General features: G+C 41.7%; 1 protein-coding gene across 1 annotated transcript in view; it reads left to right on the forward strand.

The window, feature by feature from the left end:
• The window catches only part of LOC147678478 (extracellular calcium-sensing receptor-like), a 118,358-nt gene that overhangs the window by 4,394 nt on the left and 92,449 nt on the right, over positions 1-21,515 (forward strand). Inside the window, exon 2 of the mRNA XM_086945656.1 lies at positions 16,420-16,711. Within this exon, the coding sequence (XP_086801782.1) occupies positions 16,420-16,711 (292 nt within the window). The remainder of the gene's footprint in view (positions 1-16,419; positions 16,712-21,515) is intronic.

Consider the following 21,515-nt stretch of genomic DNA (forward strand, 5'->3'; position numbering starts at 1 on the left):
CAATGCCGAACCTTGAAGGCCTGTGGCTCTGACACAGTTGACTAAAATCTCATAGTTGACTGTGTCAAAAGTCGCTGAAAGATCTAGCAGGACTAACGCTTGTGGTAATGCCGCTATCAGTCTCCTTCCGCACATCATCAATGACTGAAAGGATGACTGTTTCAGTTGAGTAGGTCGTGCAAAAGTCTGTACTCTGTGGATCGAAAACTTAGACTTCTCGAAGAGGGATCAAAGGCGACTGGCATGTGTGCCTCCACTGCCTTCATCAAGTAATGCAATAGTGAAATTGGCCAGTAATTTTTCAAGTTGAGGGGGTCCTCAGCCACTTTCTTTTACAGAGGAACCACTATAGTCTTTTTGAAAGTGTTACGTACCATGCCATAGTTGAGGGAGGTTTTGAGTAGAGAGATTGCTATCTCAGTTTAAATTGAATCGACCATTTTGAGGAATATAGGCAGACAGATATCATCAGGGGAACCCAGCTTAATTTTAGAGAGTAGTTGCTGAAAATAATCTTTGTTGATTCTGGGAAAAGCAGATAGTTTGACAGAATTGCTATCTTCAGTGACTGTCACATTAACGGTAGAACTGTGGGAGATTTATCCTGCTCTTCTCTACGAAGAAAGTGTTGAGAATATCAAACAAACTTTGAGATGGTTGAATGGAAAGTGTCACCCTATCAGAGTGAAACAGTTCAGATACAATGTTGAAAATGTCCTTGCACTTATTTGAAGAAGTCAGAATTTTTGTGGAGAAGAAGTTTGTCTTGGCTTGCTTAATTAGTCTCTTATATTCTTTAAGAAGTGACAGAAAAACTGGCTTGTCTTCTATTAAATAATTTGCTGACCATTTCCTTTCAGCACGGTGAAGAATGAATTTTAATGATTTTAAATCTCTGAAAACCAGTTAGTGGCGTTATGGCGATGAACTTGCTTTCATTTTAGGATAGGGGCATATGCATTGCTAGCTGCAGTTAGCCAGTCGGACATGCTTTCCACGTGCTGTCTATTTCATCCTGGGTAGAAGGAAGGGTAGAGGGTAAAGATTCAAAAATTGAATCCAAATCCACTCTAGACCAATTTCTACGTTGAAGTTTGGAACATGGGGGAGCTTTCAGAGGAGTCAGGCCTGATAGCGAAACCTTATCAAATGTTGGTCTGATCATACAGTGAGCTCTGCATAATGGGAATAACATTCTGTGGGAATGTTACTTGACCCTCCAGTAGAGTGACCAACTGGCATGTGTGCAAATTCAAGATGATGAGTGTGAGAATTCAGGACAAAGGGTCAAATTTCAGGACAAAAATTCAAGACGAAAGTTCAAAATTCAGGGCAAATGTTCAAGGCAAAAGGCAAGTTTTACAGACACATCAGAGGAGGATAAGCAATAGTAAATAATTAAGTAAATAGACAACCATCATGAGTACAAATCACAATAGGTTTATATTAGGTTGAAACAATCATGCACTTCATGTTTTTTCGCTATGCGCTCAACATTGAATAACTGTGCAGGTCTTTTTGTTGAATTTCATACGATCATAATCTATTTATATGGTTACTGCACTTGGTTGTCCAGTCTGATATTTTGTTTACAGTTCATGGTCCCGAGCAGGTAGGTTTGGCAAGGGAAGTGGTCGGGAGGATCTGCTCTGATGGACTTTGTTACTAGCATCTCATATCTGAGTGCCATTGTGAGATGTAAAGCAGCATGCATAGAATGTAGCTAATTGAGACCTGCAGTGCTGGACTAGAGTGCGGTCCTCTGAGTGGCCAGATTTATGTGTCAGGTGGCTTCAGGTATTCCAGGTCTGTTCAGCTGGTGAAAAGGTACAGTACTGAGTGATGGAAAAGCTCTGTAGTGGACATGTTTTTTGTGAGAATAAGAGCATTAAACAGGAGAAAAGAGTTATTAACCAGTCGGCATAAGCTATTATTGGGTGCAGACCACAGAGTGTTATGGCATTATTGTGAGCCAGAATGGTTAGATAAGAGATTACATTACTATATAATGCCCTGGCTAAGCATATATCAACTCTCCTTATTTCACCTGCATGTGGGAACTAGTTTACTAATTGGCCTATTTTATTTCTGTGAGCGGGAAACTGCAGAATCTAATTAATGCACAGAAGTCTGCTACAGACTAGACACTGTATACGTTGTTGAGCATTATTGTAGGTTGGAAGGAGGCACTGTATTTTACCTACAGAACATTTTCTATTGAAATGAAAGCAAAATGCCAACATGTCGTTTTACTGATAAAACTATACATCTCACAAATAATAATAAATATAAATGTGGCTTCAGCAAATATGTATCATTTGAATATCACCAAGTAAAGTGTATTTATTGTTTTGATCCTTTTGCAGCACACTTCTTAATTACAAACAAGTGGTCCATTTGTCGTTTCCTTACTGCTATGTTTTGAAACATTTGCAAAGTTCATTTACAGTTATTTAAAAGTAGTTGTCTGCTACAAAAAAATTGACTGTTTACAGCCTTTGTTTTCACACACCCTTACCATCACAACAAGACTGTCAACTAGTCCACTTTACTATTCTGTCTTTGATTGCAAAGATAGAGAATTTTGTAAACACAGATTCACATGTTAAAGTAAAATGCAGAAATAGAAATTTTCAGATGCTACAGTTTGACATTTGCCCTCTATTTTTCAATAGCTAGCACTTGTGACAAGCTGAAAACAAAAATGTAAAGGCGTCTTTATTGCCCATTCACCGTCTCAACTCAAACTCACGATAAGGCTGGGATGTATGTGTGATAGTTCACTAGACTTTGTGCACTAGGTCCTAGGCTCGTTGTACAAGGGTGTGAAGTTAGTACATTTAGGGCGTTTTTGCCGGTGGTGCTGTAAAGGAGATACATGTGTTCTGTTCCTCAAAATCTCATAAATTATGTTAGAGAGGAACTATTATATTAAAGAGTAACATTTTGCTAGTATCAGTATCCAATTGTTTGATGTAGAAAGGGTGTAGGCTAAAGGCAGCATTACCAGGATTGAGTCACATGTTCTTAATTGCCAATCAGTGATTTAAGTACATGGTGGCCAAGGGGAAAGGTAACTTACTGGATGAAAGCATATGCCTCTGCCAATAAGTACAATTTTCTTGTCTTGTCTCGAGTGGGCCTACAAGTGAATTAGAACTTTGACACTTTGCGTTTAGGGCATTACCCACCACCCGCTAGAAATTGAGGTGTGAGTTTTTGATGTTCCTAATATGTCCAATTTATACATTCAGACACCTTATTTTCAAACTGTATAAAGTTCCTCCTGCTTCTCAATCATGTTTGAATGGGAAGGTAGACTGGTTTAATCCTGGGGAGATTAGCACTGACACTGAAGTTATTTTTTTAGATGAAAGATGTTTAAGACATCTGTGTCCTACGCTATGTTTTAAGATCACAAGTAGTTTAAGGAGTTTACTTGCTGCATATCCATACACTACTGCAGATTGGACATCCTCGGAGGGGGGAGACAGTTAACTGCTTACACAACAGTAACTATTTGAAAAGTAATGACACATCCATGAGTATTCTCTCATTCTATTATGTCCCACCCCAGGCAATCCACTATGTATTGCAGTATCTAGATTGTGTTATATTCCTGTCATGCCAGTTAGAATTGAGGTATCCTATAAACTGTTAATTCACATGCTTCTTCCTGAGACTCTCTCAAACACTGATGTGTTTAAAGACCTCCCTTCAGTATCAATGTTTTGTATTATCCATATTATTATTCTCCAAGCGACCCAGAAGCTGTCCTAATACAATTCATTTTGCCTCAACCAACCCATCACCAAGCCAATCTAGGCCAATTTAAATACTGTTTCTGCAAGTGCGCAAAGCATCCTCCTAAAAAGCCCCCAGGTGCTCTCCAAGCTGTACTAAAGTACAATTTAAAAGATACTATGTGGTGAGATAGCTCAAACCATAATGAGGCATAACTCGACCAAGACTTGACACATATGAAATATCGAGCAGCAGCCTACCCATTAAAGAGGTCACAGTGACATTCGCATTGGAATTCGATGGCAGCCACATCACACTGTTACCCGTCAGTACCCTAGTCGCATTTCTTCATCAGACTGCTAACTAAGACTAAGTAAGCCTTCGGACGGAAGCCAAGTCACAACAGGAAAACTCATAAAGTAGCCTGGACAGACAGAGAATCATCATATACCAGCCTGATCAAACTATGAATCATCATTGAGTAGCTTGAACACACAGTGTACCATTTCACAGCAGCCTGTACACACAGTGAACCAAAAGTTGACTGGCCCAAAAGCGCAGAGATATTCCTGATGGAATCGATTCCAGCACTATATAAGCTTGTAAATAAATAAATAAATAAACCAGGAGACAGCATGCCAGACAGAGTAAACCTCTGGACATCAATGTGGTCACTCAACCAACCACATGAGAGTAGACTGACAATTCTATGGACCAAATGATCATCCGGAATGACCAGGTAAAATAAAGCTGATGGCATGGGGAGCCATAAAAAAGCAACATGAACTTACAGTGGATATAATGAGGGAGAGCTCATTATTGTGCAGTACATGTTTAACCTTATAAAAATAAATCACTTTTGCATCCATTGCAGAATACACCGACATTGCCTAAAATCTGCCCTGCAGAAACTGTTGAGGCATTGGTGGGGAATTTCTCAGAGCAAAATGGTTCACAGAGTTTTCTGCAGCCTCGCCAACAGACGTCTTCCAATCCATGTGTCCTGATCAACCAGGAGAGAAAGAGAGAGGTGTTGTTCCAAGGTTGCATGGATAGGCTGCACATAAAATAAGGCTAAAAGCAAGGAGGAGGCTCACAAAAACAGGGACAAAGCAAGGAGAAATCAGTGAAAATGAGAAAAAAACACTTTGATTCAACTTACCCATTGAGAAGTTGATCGCAGGAGGTGCTTCCGAATGAACTAAAATAACCCAAGAGTGGATGTCCTAAAGCTGTTCTTATTGGCCAGATGAATCAGGGCCAATGATACCAGTCCTACAGTGGATCAGCGTACACTAGGATTGGCTGATGGCTTTCAAGCCAAACCTAGGTAGCTTTATAGGCTCTCCATTCAACTTCCTGGGTGACAGTTGGAGGGAGCATTGGCTATCACCCAAATCCATTACATTTGAGTACCAATGGCATCTGTTAAAGAATTTATCAAGGCCAAAATTACAGACTGTCCATTAAATATATGGACGGTTGGTCACCCTCGATCTATGCTACTTATTTGCTCAACACTTACCAAAGAAGGATAGATGTTGCTGAAAATTTATGAATATCGTTGTTTGGAGGCAAGCATCATTTGGATATTGCTATGTACAAAACAATAAATTCCATTGGAAAACAGCAAAAACATCCACAGAATACATTGGACAGAACCCTGAGCACTCATTCCACACAGTTCAGATGTTCCATATAGTTGAGGATCCCCACGCCCAAAAGCATTCCAACCATGATAATCAACAATCATAGTCTACAAAAAACATAACAATTCACACTCACCCAGCACAGCTCAAATATTCTATATAGGTGGTTTATGTTCTTTAGTTTGTATTACACATTGGAGTGTAGAGGAAACGTTCACAAATAGCTGGACAGATTTAAAGATGAAAAAGCTAGTAAATATCTACACTCCAAGCAGAATTTATCAGCCAACACAAGAGGCAGATTTCACCTTTCTACCCCGTACAATGAATGATGGAGCCGGAAGCATCGCTCTGTTCCTGAACAAAGACTTATAGTTCACAGGCAGTAGCACTATTAGAGAGTGTGAAAAAGAGAGGGAAATAATGGTGAGAAAGGATAGAGTGCTATATGCTGAGAGGGAAAGAAAGAATGTTGGAACAGTGAGAGTGAACAGGGATAGAAGTCTAAGACAAGCAAGGGCTTGCCAGATGAGAGAAAGAACAGATGGTGAAAAGAGAAAAGATGACAACAGAAGAATTTGGAGCAGAGTAAAGAGCAAAAACAGATACAGAAGGATTGGGATAGTGACAAAGAGAAGGTTGAAAAGAGGAAAAAAGGTAACGTGCATTTAGGAGGCGAGAGAAAGCATGTGGGGGAAGAGAGGCAGAGACGAATGGCTAGGTAGGGTAGAGGAGGGAACAGATAGAAAAAATTTAACCAAGAGGTGAATAGGTTGGGGAGGGAGTGAATGGAGAGACTATGTGAGGGTTCACTTTGTAATTTGCATATCAGACCTTTCAATCCCAATTCCATTGACCATATTTTTAAAATGATGGTGCTGCTCTACTCTTCCCTTTTCACGCAACACGGCCCAACTTCACTTACTGTAATGTGTTGTGTGAAATGTTAATAAATATATTTCTTAAAGATTTGCACAGGTGTTCAGAGTTGGAGCTTGATTTATAAGTCAGTGGAGGGAATACACCATCACAAATGTGACTGATATCCTGTCCACCGTCTTATGCTCCCCATAGGGGGGAACAGCGTTTACAACGCAACGTTTACGACGCAGTACCTTTACCACGCAACTTTTACAACGCAAGTCGTTACAACGACTTGCGCTGGGGGGCGCTGTAGGATAGGGAATAGTTTAATTTACTATCCAAAACCTTCCCTACTATCCACTGGGACTGAAGTTGGAATAGTAAATTAAACTATTCACTATCCAGCGCCCCCCAACGCAAGTCGTTGTAACGACTTGCGTTGTAAAACCTGCGTGGTAAAGGCATGCGTTGTAAAAGCATGCGCAGTAACGACATATATCCCCCATAGGACAAAATGTGGTCATAATACCATGGATGGGATATCCGTGACGCTTGGAACAGAGTATTTCCCACAACTGATATCTGAATCAGGCCCTTAACTTTTGTCTTGGACCTTGTGCAGTTCTCCTCTGCTTTTCGGCTGGGGCTAACCCACATACAGGCAAAAAATCACTGTTAAGAAAACGCTATTTTTCAAAGAATGAAGGAGAAATCAATCCAAGGTTCCGGCCCGTAGCATGTGTCTGGGAAGTTACAGGGCAGCACTATGAGATTCTGTGATGAGAGCACATTAGTCATGCTATGCAGGCATTTTTTCTTTGTGCTGTTTGTTTTGCATATACTGAAATTTTTTAAATGCAATCTTTACAGAAATACACACTACAATAAAATAAAATCCCTCTGTTCAAAGACTATACCTTCCTATCAGCTTTTACCTCATGGCCTGGGGCACAGCACAGGCTGCAAGAATGATAGTTACACCCCAGCCAGAGATGGCTTTAGTGATGGTGCCAGATGGTGTGAGAATCTTTTTCTCGCACACCCAAAAGACCTACATCTGCAAGGATTCGATCATTACCACCCTCCAATGGTGTCCCTTGTCTCTACATAGACCCGCTCCCAAGTGTCGGTAATTTCCTTTACACTGCAACTCATTCCAAGTATGTGGGGTAGGGTAGGGTGTTGGATTGTGTTATATCACACACATATTATGCAGACACAAATTGCTTGCGTAATTGTGTAAGCCAATGTATAGGAAATGTTTCTTGAGACAAGGGCCACTGGAATTATTCAATTGTCTAGCCTCCGCGATTTTCGCGTAATAATAGATTTGCTGCATTTGCTGCATAATACATTATCTGCCCCATATTCTGCAGATTTAGCAAAAATGTTACTAAAAAAGCAGCAACACATGTTACTGCGCAGTGGAAGGCTCTTTGCAAATGGTGCCTGGTCACCTTTCTGTTGCTTATTGCTATATTTGGGTGTCAAACTGGTACTAATGAGGTGCAACCTAAGCCCAGACAGTGTTAACATGTTTAAGAATGCCAAACTAAATAGGTATTACAATTGCAAAATGTGCTGCATTCCGCCATATAAGTTGCCTTTTCTTGCTGCATAATTTACTCAACCCTGCTGTATAATTTGCACCACCAGGACACATAATTACAGTGAAACTGCTTAAAACAATGAGGACTACAGCGTATAGGAGTCAAAAATCATCCATACTGGTAGGTCTTATATGTTAGGATTGCTTAGTCTGAAGAAATACAAACCCGTTAAGTGGTGCCGTCGGCCGTTGAACGTTCGGAGCACTACCTGGCTGGCGCGGCGCAGGTTCAATGGCCGACGCAGCCCCGCCCGTTCTTTAAAATGGTCGCACTGCAGCGAACAAAACGGACGCGGTTAACAGGTTAAAACACATAACGGGTTGTGTTTACTAATAAGTAGTTATTATCCGGAGGAACCATATTTATCAACCTTAGAATAATGAACGATTAGAGAAAATCAATAAGGCTGCTATTTGATTTTGGTTCATAGCTCACTGTGCTATATTAGGATTGTATCTTATGAACTGCAGTTAACAAAAGGATCCCTACGACAAAAACGGCAACCCACTGATCTGTCTACATAAAAAAGCAATTCTGTGATCTGCATGTTCCGCATTGTGCTTCGCTGGAGGCACACTATCCCCTTGTGCTCCTTAATGTAAGTCAAATCTCAGGCAAGACAAAACTCAGATCTCTTAAACAGATCATTAATCGCCAGAGTTAAACTGACCTGTTTGCCCTCTAAATTGCTGGTACACAATGGATCTGAAGTCTGTGCCTTTGACCCTATAAGATGTGTAAAAATGCAATCCCTCCAGCCCCCAGAGCTTGAGAGCTCGGCCCCTAGTGTGGTGGCACCAGCTCTTGACCTAGGCTTGGGCAGAAGGAGGCCCAGCAAATGCTGTAACTGCACAGAGAGGCCCAATCATAACCATTCCGTATGGTATAATTGCAGGCAAACAGAATGTTAATGATGTGCCATGTCAGGGAGGGGCTGCTGCAGTCCCTTTAGTTCAGGGGAGCAGTATCATCTGCCCCTACCGTGAGAGTTGCAGAGAGGCTTCACAATGGGGGAGAGGGCGTCGGCGCAGCTTGTTCCAATGTCCAGAATTACAAACAACAGGCATACGTGAAAGAGATCATCACAAAAAGAGGCCAAAATAATGCATGGTCCTTGAAATTTATGGATGATGGGTCACCCTACCTTCCAGCAAATACGCATGGAAGCCTGATCCTGACATAGCTTTTCATGTGTGTCCATGAAAATATTTCTGAATTTCACAAAGTCATAAATCTACACTCATACATAGAGTACATCTGCAAGGATTGATCTGCGATTTTATATGAATGAGGTCCTTCGTTTTTAGTCTCCCTAAATTTGAAGTATTGCTTGGTCAGAAATCAGTGAAAAACATTTTAAACTACTGTGTGATTGTTGCTTTGGGTATCGTAGGCATTTTGAACAAAATATAAACACACTGTAGGTATATGCCACAATGCCCTGTACTCCAGTAAGGAGAGCTGGACACATATTGGCATTTTTGTTGACTTAGAACAAATCCAAACTATATCTGCCTCCTTTCTAGGGTACAGATATGTGACTGTGCCCCAGGAAAAAAGACGCTCATAGGATTTTTTCCTTAGAGCAAGAACACATCCAAACAGCTTCTGGCTGCTTGCTGGGGCACAAAACTGATTGTCTGTGCCCTAGCAAAGTGCCAGGTAGTGTGTGGCTTTTTATATTAGACTGACAAAAAATCCAATCAGTGTCCGGTTTCCATATGCTGCATATATCTGTGCCACAGAAAGGAACCAAATGCTTTATGATCTAAGCCAAATGAAAAAAATCCATACAATTTTTGGCAACTTGCCTGGACACATAATTGTTTGTATGTGACCCAGACAGGAGCCAGATACTGTGGAGTGTTTTAGACATTGTAAAAATTAAAAATAAAAACACTAGGGCCCAGATGTATCAAGATACTCTTTAGCGATTCTCAAATAGCCATTTTTAAGGTATCGCTATTTGAGAATTGTGAAATGGTATGTATCTAGAGATTTGCTATTTTTTAGCGATTTCTTAAAATTCCTTAATTGCGATTAGCAAATTGCTAATCGCAATTAAGGAATAATTTCCCATTCATTTCTATGCGCCAGGAGGCCCATAGGAATGAATAGACAGTTATTCTGAATTTGCGATTCGTAATTTCCTAATCGCAAATTGAGAATAATTTCAAGGGTGTAAGAGTGTCTTAAGGACACCCTGCTGCACCCCCTGAAATTGACATGTGTGCGCATATGGTGCACATACATGCCCTAAGGGCATGTATGAGCATCACATGGCACCTTTAAAAATGTCAAAATGTGCTTTTTTAAAAGAATTCGCAAATTACCACCAACTACAAGTTGGTGGTAATTTGCGATTTCTTAGCCTAAATTCGCAAAGCTTAAATGCTACATACATAGCATTTAAGGAATTGCAATTTTCGATTCCTTAAATGCTTGCGCAAAATTAACGAATTGCAAATTTTGCGATTCCTTAATTTTGCGGTGCGATTTTTTGATACATCGCATTTGCCGATTTTTTTGTCGCAAACACTGCTTTTTTGCGATTCGCAGCATTTGCGACAAAAAAAACAGATGATACATCTGCCCCTAGGCTCCTTAATGGTTCAAAGTACGTTTGTATCTATGCCACAGAAAGGTGTCACGCACTGTGTAAATATATTTAAAAAAATCTAAACAGGGCCTGCTCCTTTTCTGAGGCAAAGATACACAGCTCCTTTTCTTTATAATGCTTCTCTTAAATAGAGAAGCAATGGGAAATGAGGAAGCTGTGTGACAATCAATCAGAAAGAAGTGGGCATTGGAAGGGGAGAGGTTAAAACAATCCAACTAAACCCCCTTTCAATACCCACGTCTTGATTCACCTATTTATGGATGGGAGGAGACTTTGGAGAAATGGTGGTAAGAATGGGACTGCTCCTTCCACCCCCTCTAATCTTTCATCTTCGTTCATTTCAGAAAAAGTGGATCAATCATGGGGCATCGCTAGTGAGAGAATAATGGCAAGGTTAGCTGCATTTAGTTCTTTCAATAGCCCTACCCACAAGCCCGACCCTTAGATAGACCATAAAGAAGCTAAGAAGTGATCTAACACAAATATTCATGAATGGATCCAGACGTTAGCACCAAGTCACCTCATTCCACAGCCTGCTGCTGATGCCTAGAAAGGATTGGACATACCAGGATACCCGTTCCCAGCAACAGGAGGAGTTTGTTTCCCCATTGGGGGAAAAAATAAAACAGACCCCAGTCCAAAATGGCATTTAATTCATAAGGGCATCCTAGCAACACCTTTTTATGACCATATGTGATATTTGGATAGTGGGAGATAGAAAAATGAAGCTACATTTTGCAAGATCTATCTAAATGCCCATGTAACCAAATATCCATCCTCTTCAAGGCTCTTTCATACTTTGCCATGCCTCATCATAAACTGTGTACATAGTCACCTTTTTGCTGGTCTGTTTACTTTGCCATTCACTATCAACCCTCAGAGTTCAAATTCCAAGAGCCCTCTGCATCTCTGTAAGTTAGGTATGTTGGCACGCTTGCACCTTCCTCATATATCAGGGTCTTTGGATTGCGGAGACTTTATTGTCCTCAGAAAGACAAACGAAAATGGGTATAACCTAACTGGCCTGCAAACTGCTGGCTCAGACTGGGAACATAAGAGTTCAAACAGAGTCCCCATACCAAGGGGAAGATTTACTGAGATTTTGTGTAGATTCTGCATCACCTTTGTGGCTCGGCCCCTACGCAAACTCATTTCAGATAATGATTAAGTAATGCTAAGCCAGTTTGCATGGCTTTTGTTAGAACTGGGGGTCTCTAGTTGGCAATGGTATACACCTTTGACCAAATAGGGACCCTTGCTTCTAAATCAGGGAAATGGGATTACACTACTGGATAACCCCTGCTCACCCCCTTCGTAGCTTGGCACAGGCAGACAGGCTTATCTCAGAGGCAGTGTGTTAAGCATTTGTGAGTACACACAGTAATACAGTAAAACACTACAGATTGGCACCACACTGGTTTTATAAAAATAAGTATTCTTTATATAGAATTATCACAAGACCATAAAGGACAAAAATCCACAATACTGTACCCAATAAGAATTCTTCAAGATGGTAGAAATAGTTCAAAAATATCTTATTCACTTAAAAGCAGTCTTTAGCAACAGATAACCCAAACTGGAGCTATCACGACGTCAAGGTCAAATAAATCCCAAAGTACGGCGCTGACCGGAAGGTGTGCGGTGTCGAGCTCGGAGTCAAAACAGACCCACAAAGAACAGTACCTTGGAAAAGTAAAAACAAAGACAGCTCACAGCATTGGGGAGATGTAGCGTCGTTGGCGCATTGCGGTGTCGGTTCGTTGCTTCGGGGTAGATTATGCGTTGGGACCTGGATGCTTGCGCAGACAGGGGAGGCGTCGGTTCCTGACCGGAGAGGAGGTGACATCATGATGGCGCCGAAATCACAGTATTGTACGATGTCATGATGTCAATAGATTCTTGACCACCCACGTTGACGATCGGCTCAGCGATGATGTCGGCCTCAGAGTCGATGCGGCACAGCAGCTGGCGTTGGTCCGGCGTCGCAAATTGGAGCATCGCTCACGGCTATGGCAGGCTTACGATGTCGTTCACTAGCTTCGATGTGGCACGGCAGCCGGTGTCAGGTCTACCTTGCAAGTCGGAGCAGCGCTCACAACTTCAGAGCAGATTACGGCATCGCTCGCGGCGCCGGTATTGCAGATTCATTCTGTAGCACTAGAACAGCAAGTTCCAGATGCAGGCAAACAGAAGGGGGTGAAGTCTGGCATCCCTGAGACTTCAGTCAGGAGGCAAGCTCAAATCAAGCCCGTCGAGTAATATTCTGCAAGATGATGGAAGTCCTTCAAAAGTTCCTTCTCCTTTCCTTGGTAATGAAGATACCACTGCAGGCCAACCCAGCAGAGGGGCAGTCCAAACTCCTGCAGCTTCCTCGGTTCTTCTCCTTGGCAAAAGGTTTGTCTTGTTCCCAGAAGTGACCTAAAGTCTTTGGGTCTGGGTCCCCATATTTATTCTCAAATTACCTTTGTTCTCTGAAGGCAGAGTCCAAACCAGTCCTGGTCAGTCCTGTAGCACTTTGTTGACAAGAGTCCTTATTTTCTTTCACAGTGTAGGCCAGGGACATCAGACACACCACAGGAGGTGGAGCCAGCATTGTGGAGGCAAGGCACAGCCCTATTCAGGTCCCAGATGCAACTCCTGCCACCCATATACATGCAGATCTCTCTATTCAGCCCTGTCCTGACTCGCCCTGGCTCCTGGAATTCCCTAGCCCCTGTCACTAGCAGAAGCAGGCTTGGATAGTTAGGCAAGAAAATACCTACTTTCTAAAAGTGGTATTTTCAAACACAGAATGTTAAAACCCTATTCACTAAATGATGTATTTTATCATCCTGAGTTCAGACATACGAAATTCGAATTTCTACCATGTTCCCTGAGTCAGTTAGGATTATAAGATGTAAAAATCAAACTGACAATTCTGGCCTATGGGGGACTGGTAGCCTTGCAATAGTGAAAAACAAAAAAGGCTGTAATTCACTATTAGGACATGCCACACACCAGGGCGTGTCCTACATTATCCTTACAATGCACCCTGCCTTTGGGCCATCCTTAGGGGTGTCTGATATGAAGAAAAGGGAAGGTTTAGGGACTGTCCAGTTGGTGCATTTTCCAAGTCAACATGACAGTCACAGACTGCACACAGACCCTGCAATGGCAGGCCTGAGATACACTTTACAAGCTGCCTCCATGGGTGGCACAACCAGTGGTGCGCGCCCACCAGCAGCCTTTGATTTACAAGCGCTGGGCACACATGGTGCACTGTAGTAGGGTTTGACAAGTCAATCAAATAACTCAATCATGGAGTCACTAGTTAGTACAACATTTTAACATAGGGAGCACTTGCACTGTGGCCCTGAACAGCAGTGGCACAGTGCCCAAAGCATCTAAAACCAGCAAACAGATCAAAAACAGAGGAGGCAATCCGTCAAATTCCTTGCATTACATTTGCATCAGGGAGGCGTTCCATGAGTGGAGTATGGGTGTTCCCATGCGGTGAACAGACAAAATATCGACTCCAAAATATCGACTGGACATAATATCGAATTTTAAATATAGACTGGACAAAATATCGACTGGACATAATATCGACTACAAAAATATCGTTTTTCAGGTAAGTGAAGTAATATCGACTGTATAAAATATAGATAGCAAAAATATCGAATTTTTAATAATATATAATATTTTATAGTGTATTTTTATGTAATAATATGTGTGAAAAGTGTGTATTAATGTTATAAAATATTTTATTAAATGGATTTTGTTTTTTTAATAATTGCGTTATGTAATTCTGTAGCGGGTTGTGGGTTTATAGGGGAATAGGGTGGGAAGTAATTTAATAATAATTAATTAATTAATATATGTTTGTAAATATTTATAATTAATAATTAATTGATAATTAATAATAATTAGTTAATTAATTAATATAATTTTGTACATATTTTGAATTAGTAATTAATTGGTAATTGATTAATTGTAATTAGTTAATTACATTAATTAGAGTACATTTAAATATATATAATTTTGTGTTATTGTTAAGTAATTAATTGGGAAAAAATAATATTAATTATTAAAATAATTACAGCTAATCTGCTAATATATTTACTTTATTGTTATTGTTAATTAATAATTATTTGGTAATTAAATAATATTGATAAATTTTGGGTAAAGGAGTATTTTTAGGGTTCAGGGTCAGTTTTCAGTTTTTTGGTAAAGGGGCATTTTTAGGGTTCAGGGTCAGTTTTCAGTTTTTGGGTAAAGGGGCATTTTTAGGGTTCAGGGTCAGTTTTCAGTTTTTGGGTAAAGGGGCATTTTTAGGGTTCAGGGTCAGTTTTCAGTTTTTGGGTAAAGGGGCATTTTTAGGGTTCAGGGTCAGTTTTCAGTTTTTTGGGTAAAGGGGCATTTTTAGGGTTCAAGGTCAGTTTTCAGTTTTTGGGTTAAGGGGCATTTTTAGGGCTCAGGGTCAGTTTTCAGTTTTTGGGTAAAGGGGCATTTTTAGGGTTGAGGGTCAGTTTTTAGTTTTTGGGTAAAGGGGTATTTTTAGGGTTCAGGGTCAGTTTTGGGTTTTTGGGTAAAAGGGTATATTTTAGGGTTCAGGGTCAACAAATAAGATTGTAAAAAATTATTTTTATTATTTTCATTTATTATTTAATTATTATAATTTAATTTAAGTATTTTTAAGTATATTTTAGTAATTAAAATTTAATATTAATTAAATTTAACACTGTTTTTAATAAAGTCGATATTTTTTACATCTATATTATTGTTAACGATATTTTGTACTCGATATTTTTGTACTTACCTGTTTGTAGATAGAAAGTCGATATTTTGTCTGTCGATATTTTGGCAACGATATTTTTGCAGGTCGATATTTTGGCAGTCTATATTATTTCAGTGATCCGTTCCCATGCATCAACCCATGCATTTTGGTGCATTCTCAGATTTACAACAGCTAGTATACCTGGGAATGTTACAAAATGCCAGTCTTCCCTGAACCAGACATAACAAGGAAAAATATCTTTATTTCTCCTCGCTACTTTCTCTTTGTATGTGTGCTGCATTCTACAGCATATACAGAAAGAGGAAAATGCTGTTATGGATTGTTTGTGCACAAAAACAATCTTGCCAGCAAAACAGACACATTTGATTCAATGTGCAAGGGTGTCTGCATTGGTGTTAGGCAGCACACAGTGTGCTAGTGCTGGAAGACAGCAGTATAAAAGCCATATCTTATTTGATATATCACTTTTCTGCTGTCTTCCTTTCATACAGAGCAGCACAGCAACTTCTCAAGTTGGTCTACACTGCAGAAAAAATTATAAATATGCCTCCAAGAATCTGTCATGGCCCACTAATTTGAATATCTTTTGCATGGCTAAAACATTGGTGCCAACCGCTTGAGGTCTTTAGCAAAGATCTATGGGTGTACTCATTTTCTGCAGTAGGAAAAGATGGCCCAAAATCTATTCCACATTGAAATACATTTGGTGTCTTTAAGAAAGATCAAAGAGAAGGATCGGAGACTACGGCTCAATGACCAGTGACCTTTAAAGAGACAGTAATGATAATCCATCTCAAATCTCATGTGCTGTACAGGTTAAGAATGAAGATCTCCTGAAATTCTGTCTAAGGATCTTGACTGTTTAGCAAGAGGTGGTTTGCTAGGTAGTGATTGAGAATCATTGCTAACAGTGTGTAGAATCCAAGAGTCTCAGCCAAAGCAAGCTTGGCACAACAAAGTGCAATGTCAAATGCATTAGCAGTGAAATGTTCTCATAGTCCAATCCCAAGGCACTAGAATGTTATTAAAACGAACACAAAATGTATTTTCAAAATCCATGCTACTGTTTCGTATTGTAAACATTTTTTCAAACTTGCAAATATTTTGCCAGTGACAATGATTTGTTGCAACATCAACCCTTTATGCTTGTTTCAGGTTTGGTTTACAGAATTACCAGGTTATGCAAGCTATGGTGTTTGCAATCGATGAGATCAATAACAATAGACATCTCCTGTCCAACATTACCTTGGGCTTCTGGATTTACGACTCCTGTGCCATGATGCGACGGGCTCTTGAGGGCGTCCTATGGATATTAACTGGTCAAGAGGAGCCTGTTCCGAATTTTCGATGTCAAAGTAACCTACCACTCCTTGCCATCATGGGAGATGCTGGTTCATCATGCTCCATCGTCATGGCTCGAGTGTTAGGCCTGTACAGATTTCCCCAGGTATGAATGAGACATCCACCTATATAGTATTCCAAAAAAAGGAGCAACTCCTGGTAAATTGGCTATACAATACCTGTTTGGGGAAAATTGCTGATGGACAATAGTGTTGGGCCTATATGAACAATGCTCAAATACGTAGAGCAATCTGAAGCATGAAAAGTACTCAAACAAACTTGTCAGTCTAGATTTATTCTACTGGTTTAGTAATTATGTATTTACGTATTCATGTATTTATCAAAGAGGTTTGTAGACACTTATGTATTGTCTCCCAGAGACATCAGAGGGCTATGATTGGGCCACACAAATTACATTTAATTTAATTAATTTAATTTAATTTTGCAATTTTCAAAGCGCACAAATACCCGTACGGGTGTCTCGGCGCTGGTGATCTCAGAGCTCACTAAAGTATGGCGGGGGAGTTAGGAAGAGGAGAAGAGCCATGTTTTGAGGCTTTTTCGAAATTTAAGAAGTGTGGGAGCGGATTTGATATGGAATGGGAGAGTGTTCCACAGTTTAGCTGTAGCTGTGGTAAAGCATCTGTCTCCCCAGGTGGCCTTTCTTGTCCGAGGGACGTTCAGCAAGAGGGCTGCAGAGGATCGTAACGTCCTGCGTTGCTCCACTGGGCGAAGAGCTTCTTTTAGAAACTGTGGTCCTGTGTTATTCAGGGTCTTATATGCTATACACAGGGCCTTAAATTTGATCCTACTCCTGATAGGGAGCCAGTGGAGTTTTTTAATGTGCTGGGAGGTGGGAGTGAATTTAGGAATGGAAAGTAAGGTTCTAGCCGCCGCGTTTTGCACGGTCTGCAACTTGTTAAGAACCCCTTCCTGAGCATTCAGGAGGAGTGAGTTGCAGTAGTCCGTTCTTGAAAAGACTAAAGTGCTGATGAGTGTTTTGCCGGCTGATTGAGGTAGGTAAGGAAGAAGTTTTTTGATTTTTTTGAGGCTGAAAAAGGCGGATGATACGACAGCATTGGCGTGGTGGTGGAAAGTCAGCTTATCATCAAAGATGACTCCCAGGTTACGGACCTTTACCACTGGTTGGGGGGGGGAGCCCAGCTCAGGTGGCCACCACTGCGGGGACCATGCTGGCTGTAAGCTCCCGAACGTCATCACCTCCGTTTTATCGGAGTTAAGTTGGAGGCAGTTTGATGACATCCAGGAGCTTATCGCCTTCATTCCCTCCTGAAAGTTGGATGCGACGTTAGCTCCGTTGTTGTGCACCGATAGCACTAGTTGCGTGTCATCGGCGTACGTGGTAAGGGCTATTCCAAAGGATTTTATCACCCTCGCTAAGTCCGATACATAGATATTAAAAAGCGTCGGACTTAGCGAGGAGCCCTGAGGAACACCGCAGGGAAGTGAGAAAGTTTGGGAGGTGAAGTTGCCGACCTTGACAGTCTGAGGACGATTGGCAAGGAATGAGGCAATCAGATCTTTAGCTGTACCTCCTATTCCCAGAGCTGAGACACGGTCGATCAGAGTGACATGATCGACCGTGTCAAAAGCAGCGGAGAGATCTAGGAGTATCAGGACAGCCGCCCCTCCTTTGTCCATGGTTGTTCTAATTTCGTCTGCGGCTTTCAGGAGTGCTGTTTCCGTCCCATGCCCTTGTCTAAAACCAAACTGGGTGTCATCAAGCAAATTGTTGTCGTTAATGAATTTCGAAAGTTGGATGTTCAGGGACTTTTCGAAAATCTTTGCTGGGAATGGGAGACAGGCGATAGGTCTGTAGCTTGCAGGGAGGAGTGGGTCCAGAGTTGGTTTTTTCAGTAATGGCTTAATGATGGCCTCTTTCCAGACTGAGGGATATATGCCTGTTGAGAACATGGCATTGCAGATGGTAGACAACGCGGGGGAGATTGCTTCAGGGATGAGGTTCAGTATGGAAGGGGGGCAGGGATCAAGAGGGGATCCGGATTTAGTGCTGGCTACCAGGCGTTGAATATGATCCTGATCTACGGGGATGAAGGATGATAAGGTAGGCTGAGTGTCCGTAAGGAGTGCCCCCGGGGAGGGAGGGGGGGCAGAGTGAGAAAAAGTGTGAAAGATGGAACTGACTTTTTCCTCGAAGAAATTGGCCAAGGCATCTGCCAATGACTGAGAGCCTTCTATGCGCGGAGTGGGGGGGTTGGATAGAATCGTGACTACCCGAAATAGTTCTCCTGACGAATTTTTTGCCTGATCGATTTGGGTGGTAAAATAGTGGCTTTTCTCAGTGGTTATCAATCTTTTATAGGTGGAGAGGGCACTTTTATAGTTCAACTTGTCTGCAGTTCTATAATTGCGGCGCCATTGTCTTTCAAGGTTCCTGCAGTATTGTTTTTGTATGCGTAGGGCTTCAGTGAACCATGGGGCTGAAGGTATTTTCCTGTTCCGGTGTGAGCTTTTAATCGGGGCTAGCTTGTTACAGGCCATGTCTAGGTTTGTCAGGTAGTTGGAGGATGCTTTGGTAGGATCTTGCTCATTGGGAATATGGTTATCCTGCATTATCTCTGCTAGTTGAGTTAGATTGATGTTTTTCCAATTTCTGTAGGATGCAGGAAATGGTGCGTTGAAGCTAGGTTTGACGGGGTTAGTTTGAACTGTGAAGCAAATGGCTGAGTGGTCTGTCCAGGTGAGTGGAATTATTTGAGTGACATTTACAAGAGGACTGTTGGTGAAGATGCCGTCTAATGTGTGACCTGCTTGGTGCGTAGGGGAGGTTATTAGTTGTATTAGGCCTGCAGCTGAGAGGTCTGTGAGAAGCTGCGTAGTATCATGGTTGTCCAGAGTCTCTAGGTGAAAATTAAAGTCACCTAGTAGCGTAAAATGAGGGGTGTCTGCAGCTGCTTCAATTAGACTGCCTATGTTGGCTAGAAACTTTGCTCTTGACCCTGGAGGGCGATACATCAGCATGCCCTTGAAAGAAGATTTGGCCGAGAGGCCTAATGTAAAGATCAGGGACTCGTAATCTGGGCTGGCAAGTGGTTTCGTCGTAAGTTTAAAGAGGTCTTTGTAAATTATGGTTATGCCGCCACCTCTTTTTTTTGGCCTATCTAATCTACATACATTGTAGTTGGTGGGGGTGGCTTCTCTGAAGTCGGGTCCCGAGGCATCGTCGCCCCAAGTCTCGGTGATGAACAGGAGGTCCAGTTTGTGCGCGTCAATAAAATCGGCAATTTCTAATTTGTGTTTGTGAAGAGATCTGGCGTTTATTAGCGCTGCTTGGATCAATGGAGGGTCATTAGTAGAAGGTATCACAGTAGGTTTGTTGCAAGTGGGACATAGAAGTGGGCCAAAGATATGGTTGGAGTAGCCTAGATGCGGTAGTTCATGGGGTAGAGTGGCAAAGTGCCTGAGTTTTAGTAGGTCGGCAGCGGAATAGGTGAGTCTCACTGTTTCAGAGGGCGGTCGCGATGCTGGAGTTGCAGGGGGGGTGGCCGTTGGCCCGTCCTCGGCGCGGACGAGCGCAGACGAGCTTGCCTTATGCGCGCCTTCGGCACGCATTCGTCGCGCCCGCTGCGCTCGTCCGCTGCGCTTCCGGTTGCAGCACATGATTTATTGACCTGCGATTGACATTGGAGGGGGTGTGGTCAGCGCGAGTGGGCGTGTCCGCCGATTGGGAAGGCGGCGTTGCCCTGGCAGCAGTGTGCCGCGTCAGCCCAGATTCGGCTTGGCGGTGTGCTGCTCGATCAAGGTGCACAGAGGGAAATTAGCGGTTTAAAATACAATTAGAGAAGGAGAAAGTGAAACCAGTGAGTGAAAGGGAAGCCCCACCTGATATTATTTAATCATAATTGTGTGTGATTAAAATCTTTTCAGTTTTCAGACTCTTCCGGTTGTGTATGTATTCCCTTAGGCTTCTCTCAGCATATTTAATTTTATTGTGTTTCCACTTTCCATCTTTGTGAAATTTCTTTTGTAGTTTCCATAGGAAGGAACACTAAAGGTTGAAGCCTTTGAACATTGCATTATCTGAGGAAATGAGGTGATGAAAAGGGCTATAAGGCTTCTCACTTTTGACAAGCTGGAATGAGATGAGACAAGTTTGGGGAGGGATGACATACACATGGTTGCTCCTCCTTGTGCCATGACTTTAGCTATGACTGTAGTTTAGTGCTGGTTCAGTTCATCCACTGGACAATCTATTACATCAAGATTAGAATGTTGTACATGCTTCTTCTAATTTTATAATGTTTTCTGGTTTCTGCTCAATTTCCAGCTGGAAATAGACTAGGATGTTGTTGTCCTATATCAAGAGCCTCATCTGATATATGAAACATGATGGGTGTAGTTGGGACGAAGGAATCCTATCCATTTCAAGGTGGTTCTAGACTATCCACCCCATACAAGGGACATTGTGGTCCGTGGTATCAACCTGCTTTAAGTTCGAATAGTATGACGCTGATTTAATTTTCTCATCCAAGCAGTGGAAGAGTTCTAGACCAGGGTGGATGTGACTGTCATAGGCCTGAATACGGACTGATGATCATAAACAATGGAGCATGGTTACAGATAGTCTTGAAAATGTCCCATAAACTGTTATTCAGGATCTTACTGGGAAGAGGAGATCAGAGATTTGACTTTAGGCTGTAAGATCCCTGAGGTCAAATACTGATGTTCTCACATGGGGCAAAATAATGGTTTCTTTAGAGGTCTTGGAATGTATTCCTTCTGTAGAGAGTCATTAATTTGGGATGGTGATGCAAATTCAGGGGATTATCTTCAGAACTGCAGATGTGTGATTTTAAACCACAAGACTCAGATCAGTGCACACAGATTTAGATTTTCCCAATTGCCCGCAGACCCAAGACAAGTCCACC

This window comes from Lissotriton vulgaris, chromosome 12 (assembly GCF_964263255.1).
Source record: "Lissotriton vulgaris chromosome 12, aLisVul1.2, whole genome shotgun sequence".
NCBI lineage: Eukaryota > Metazoa > Chordata > Amphibia > Caudata > Salamandridae > Lissotriton > Lissotriton vulgaris.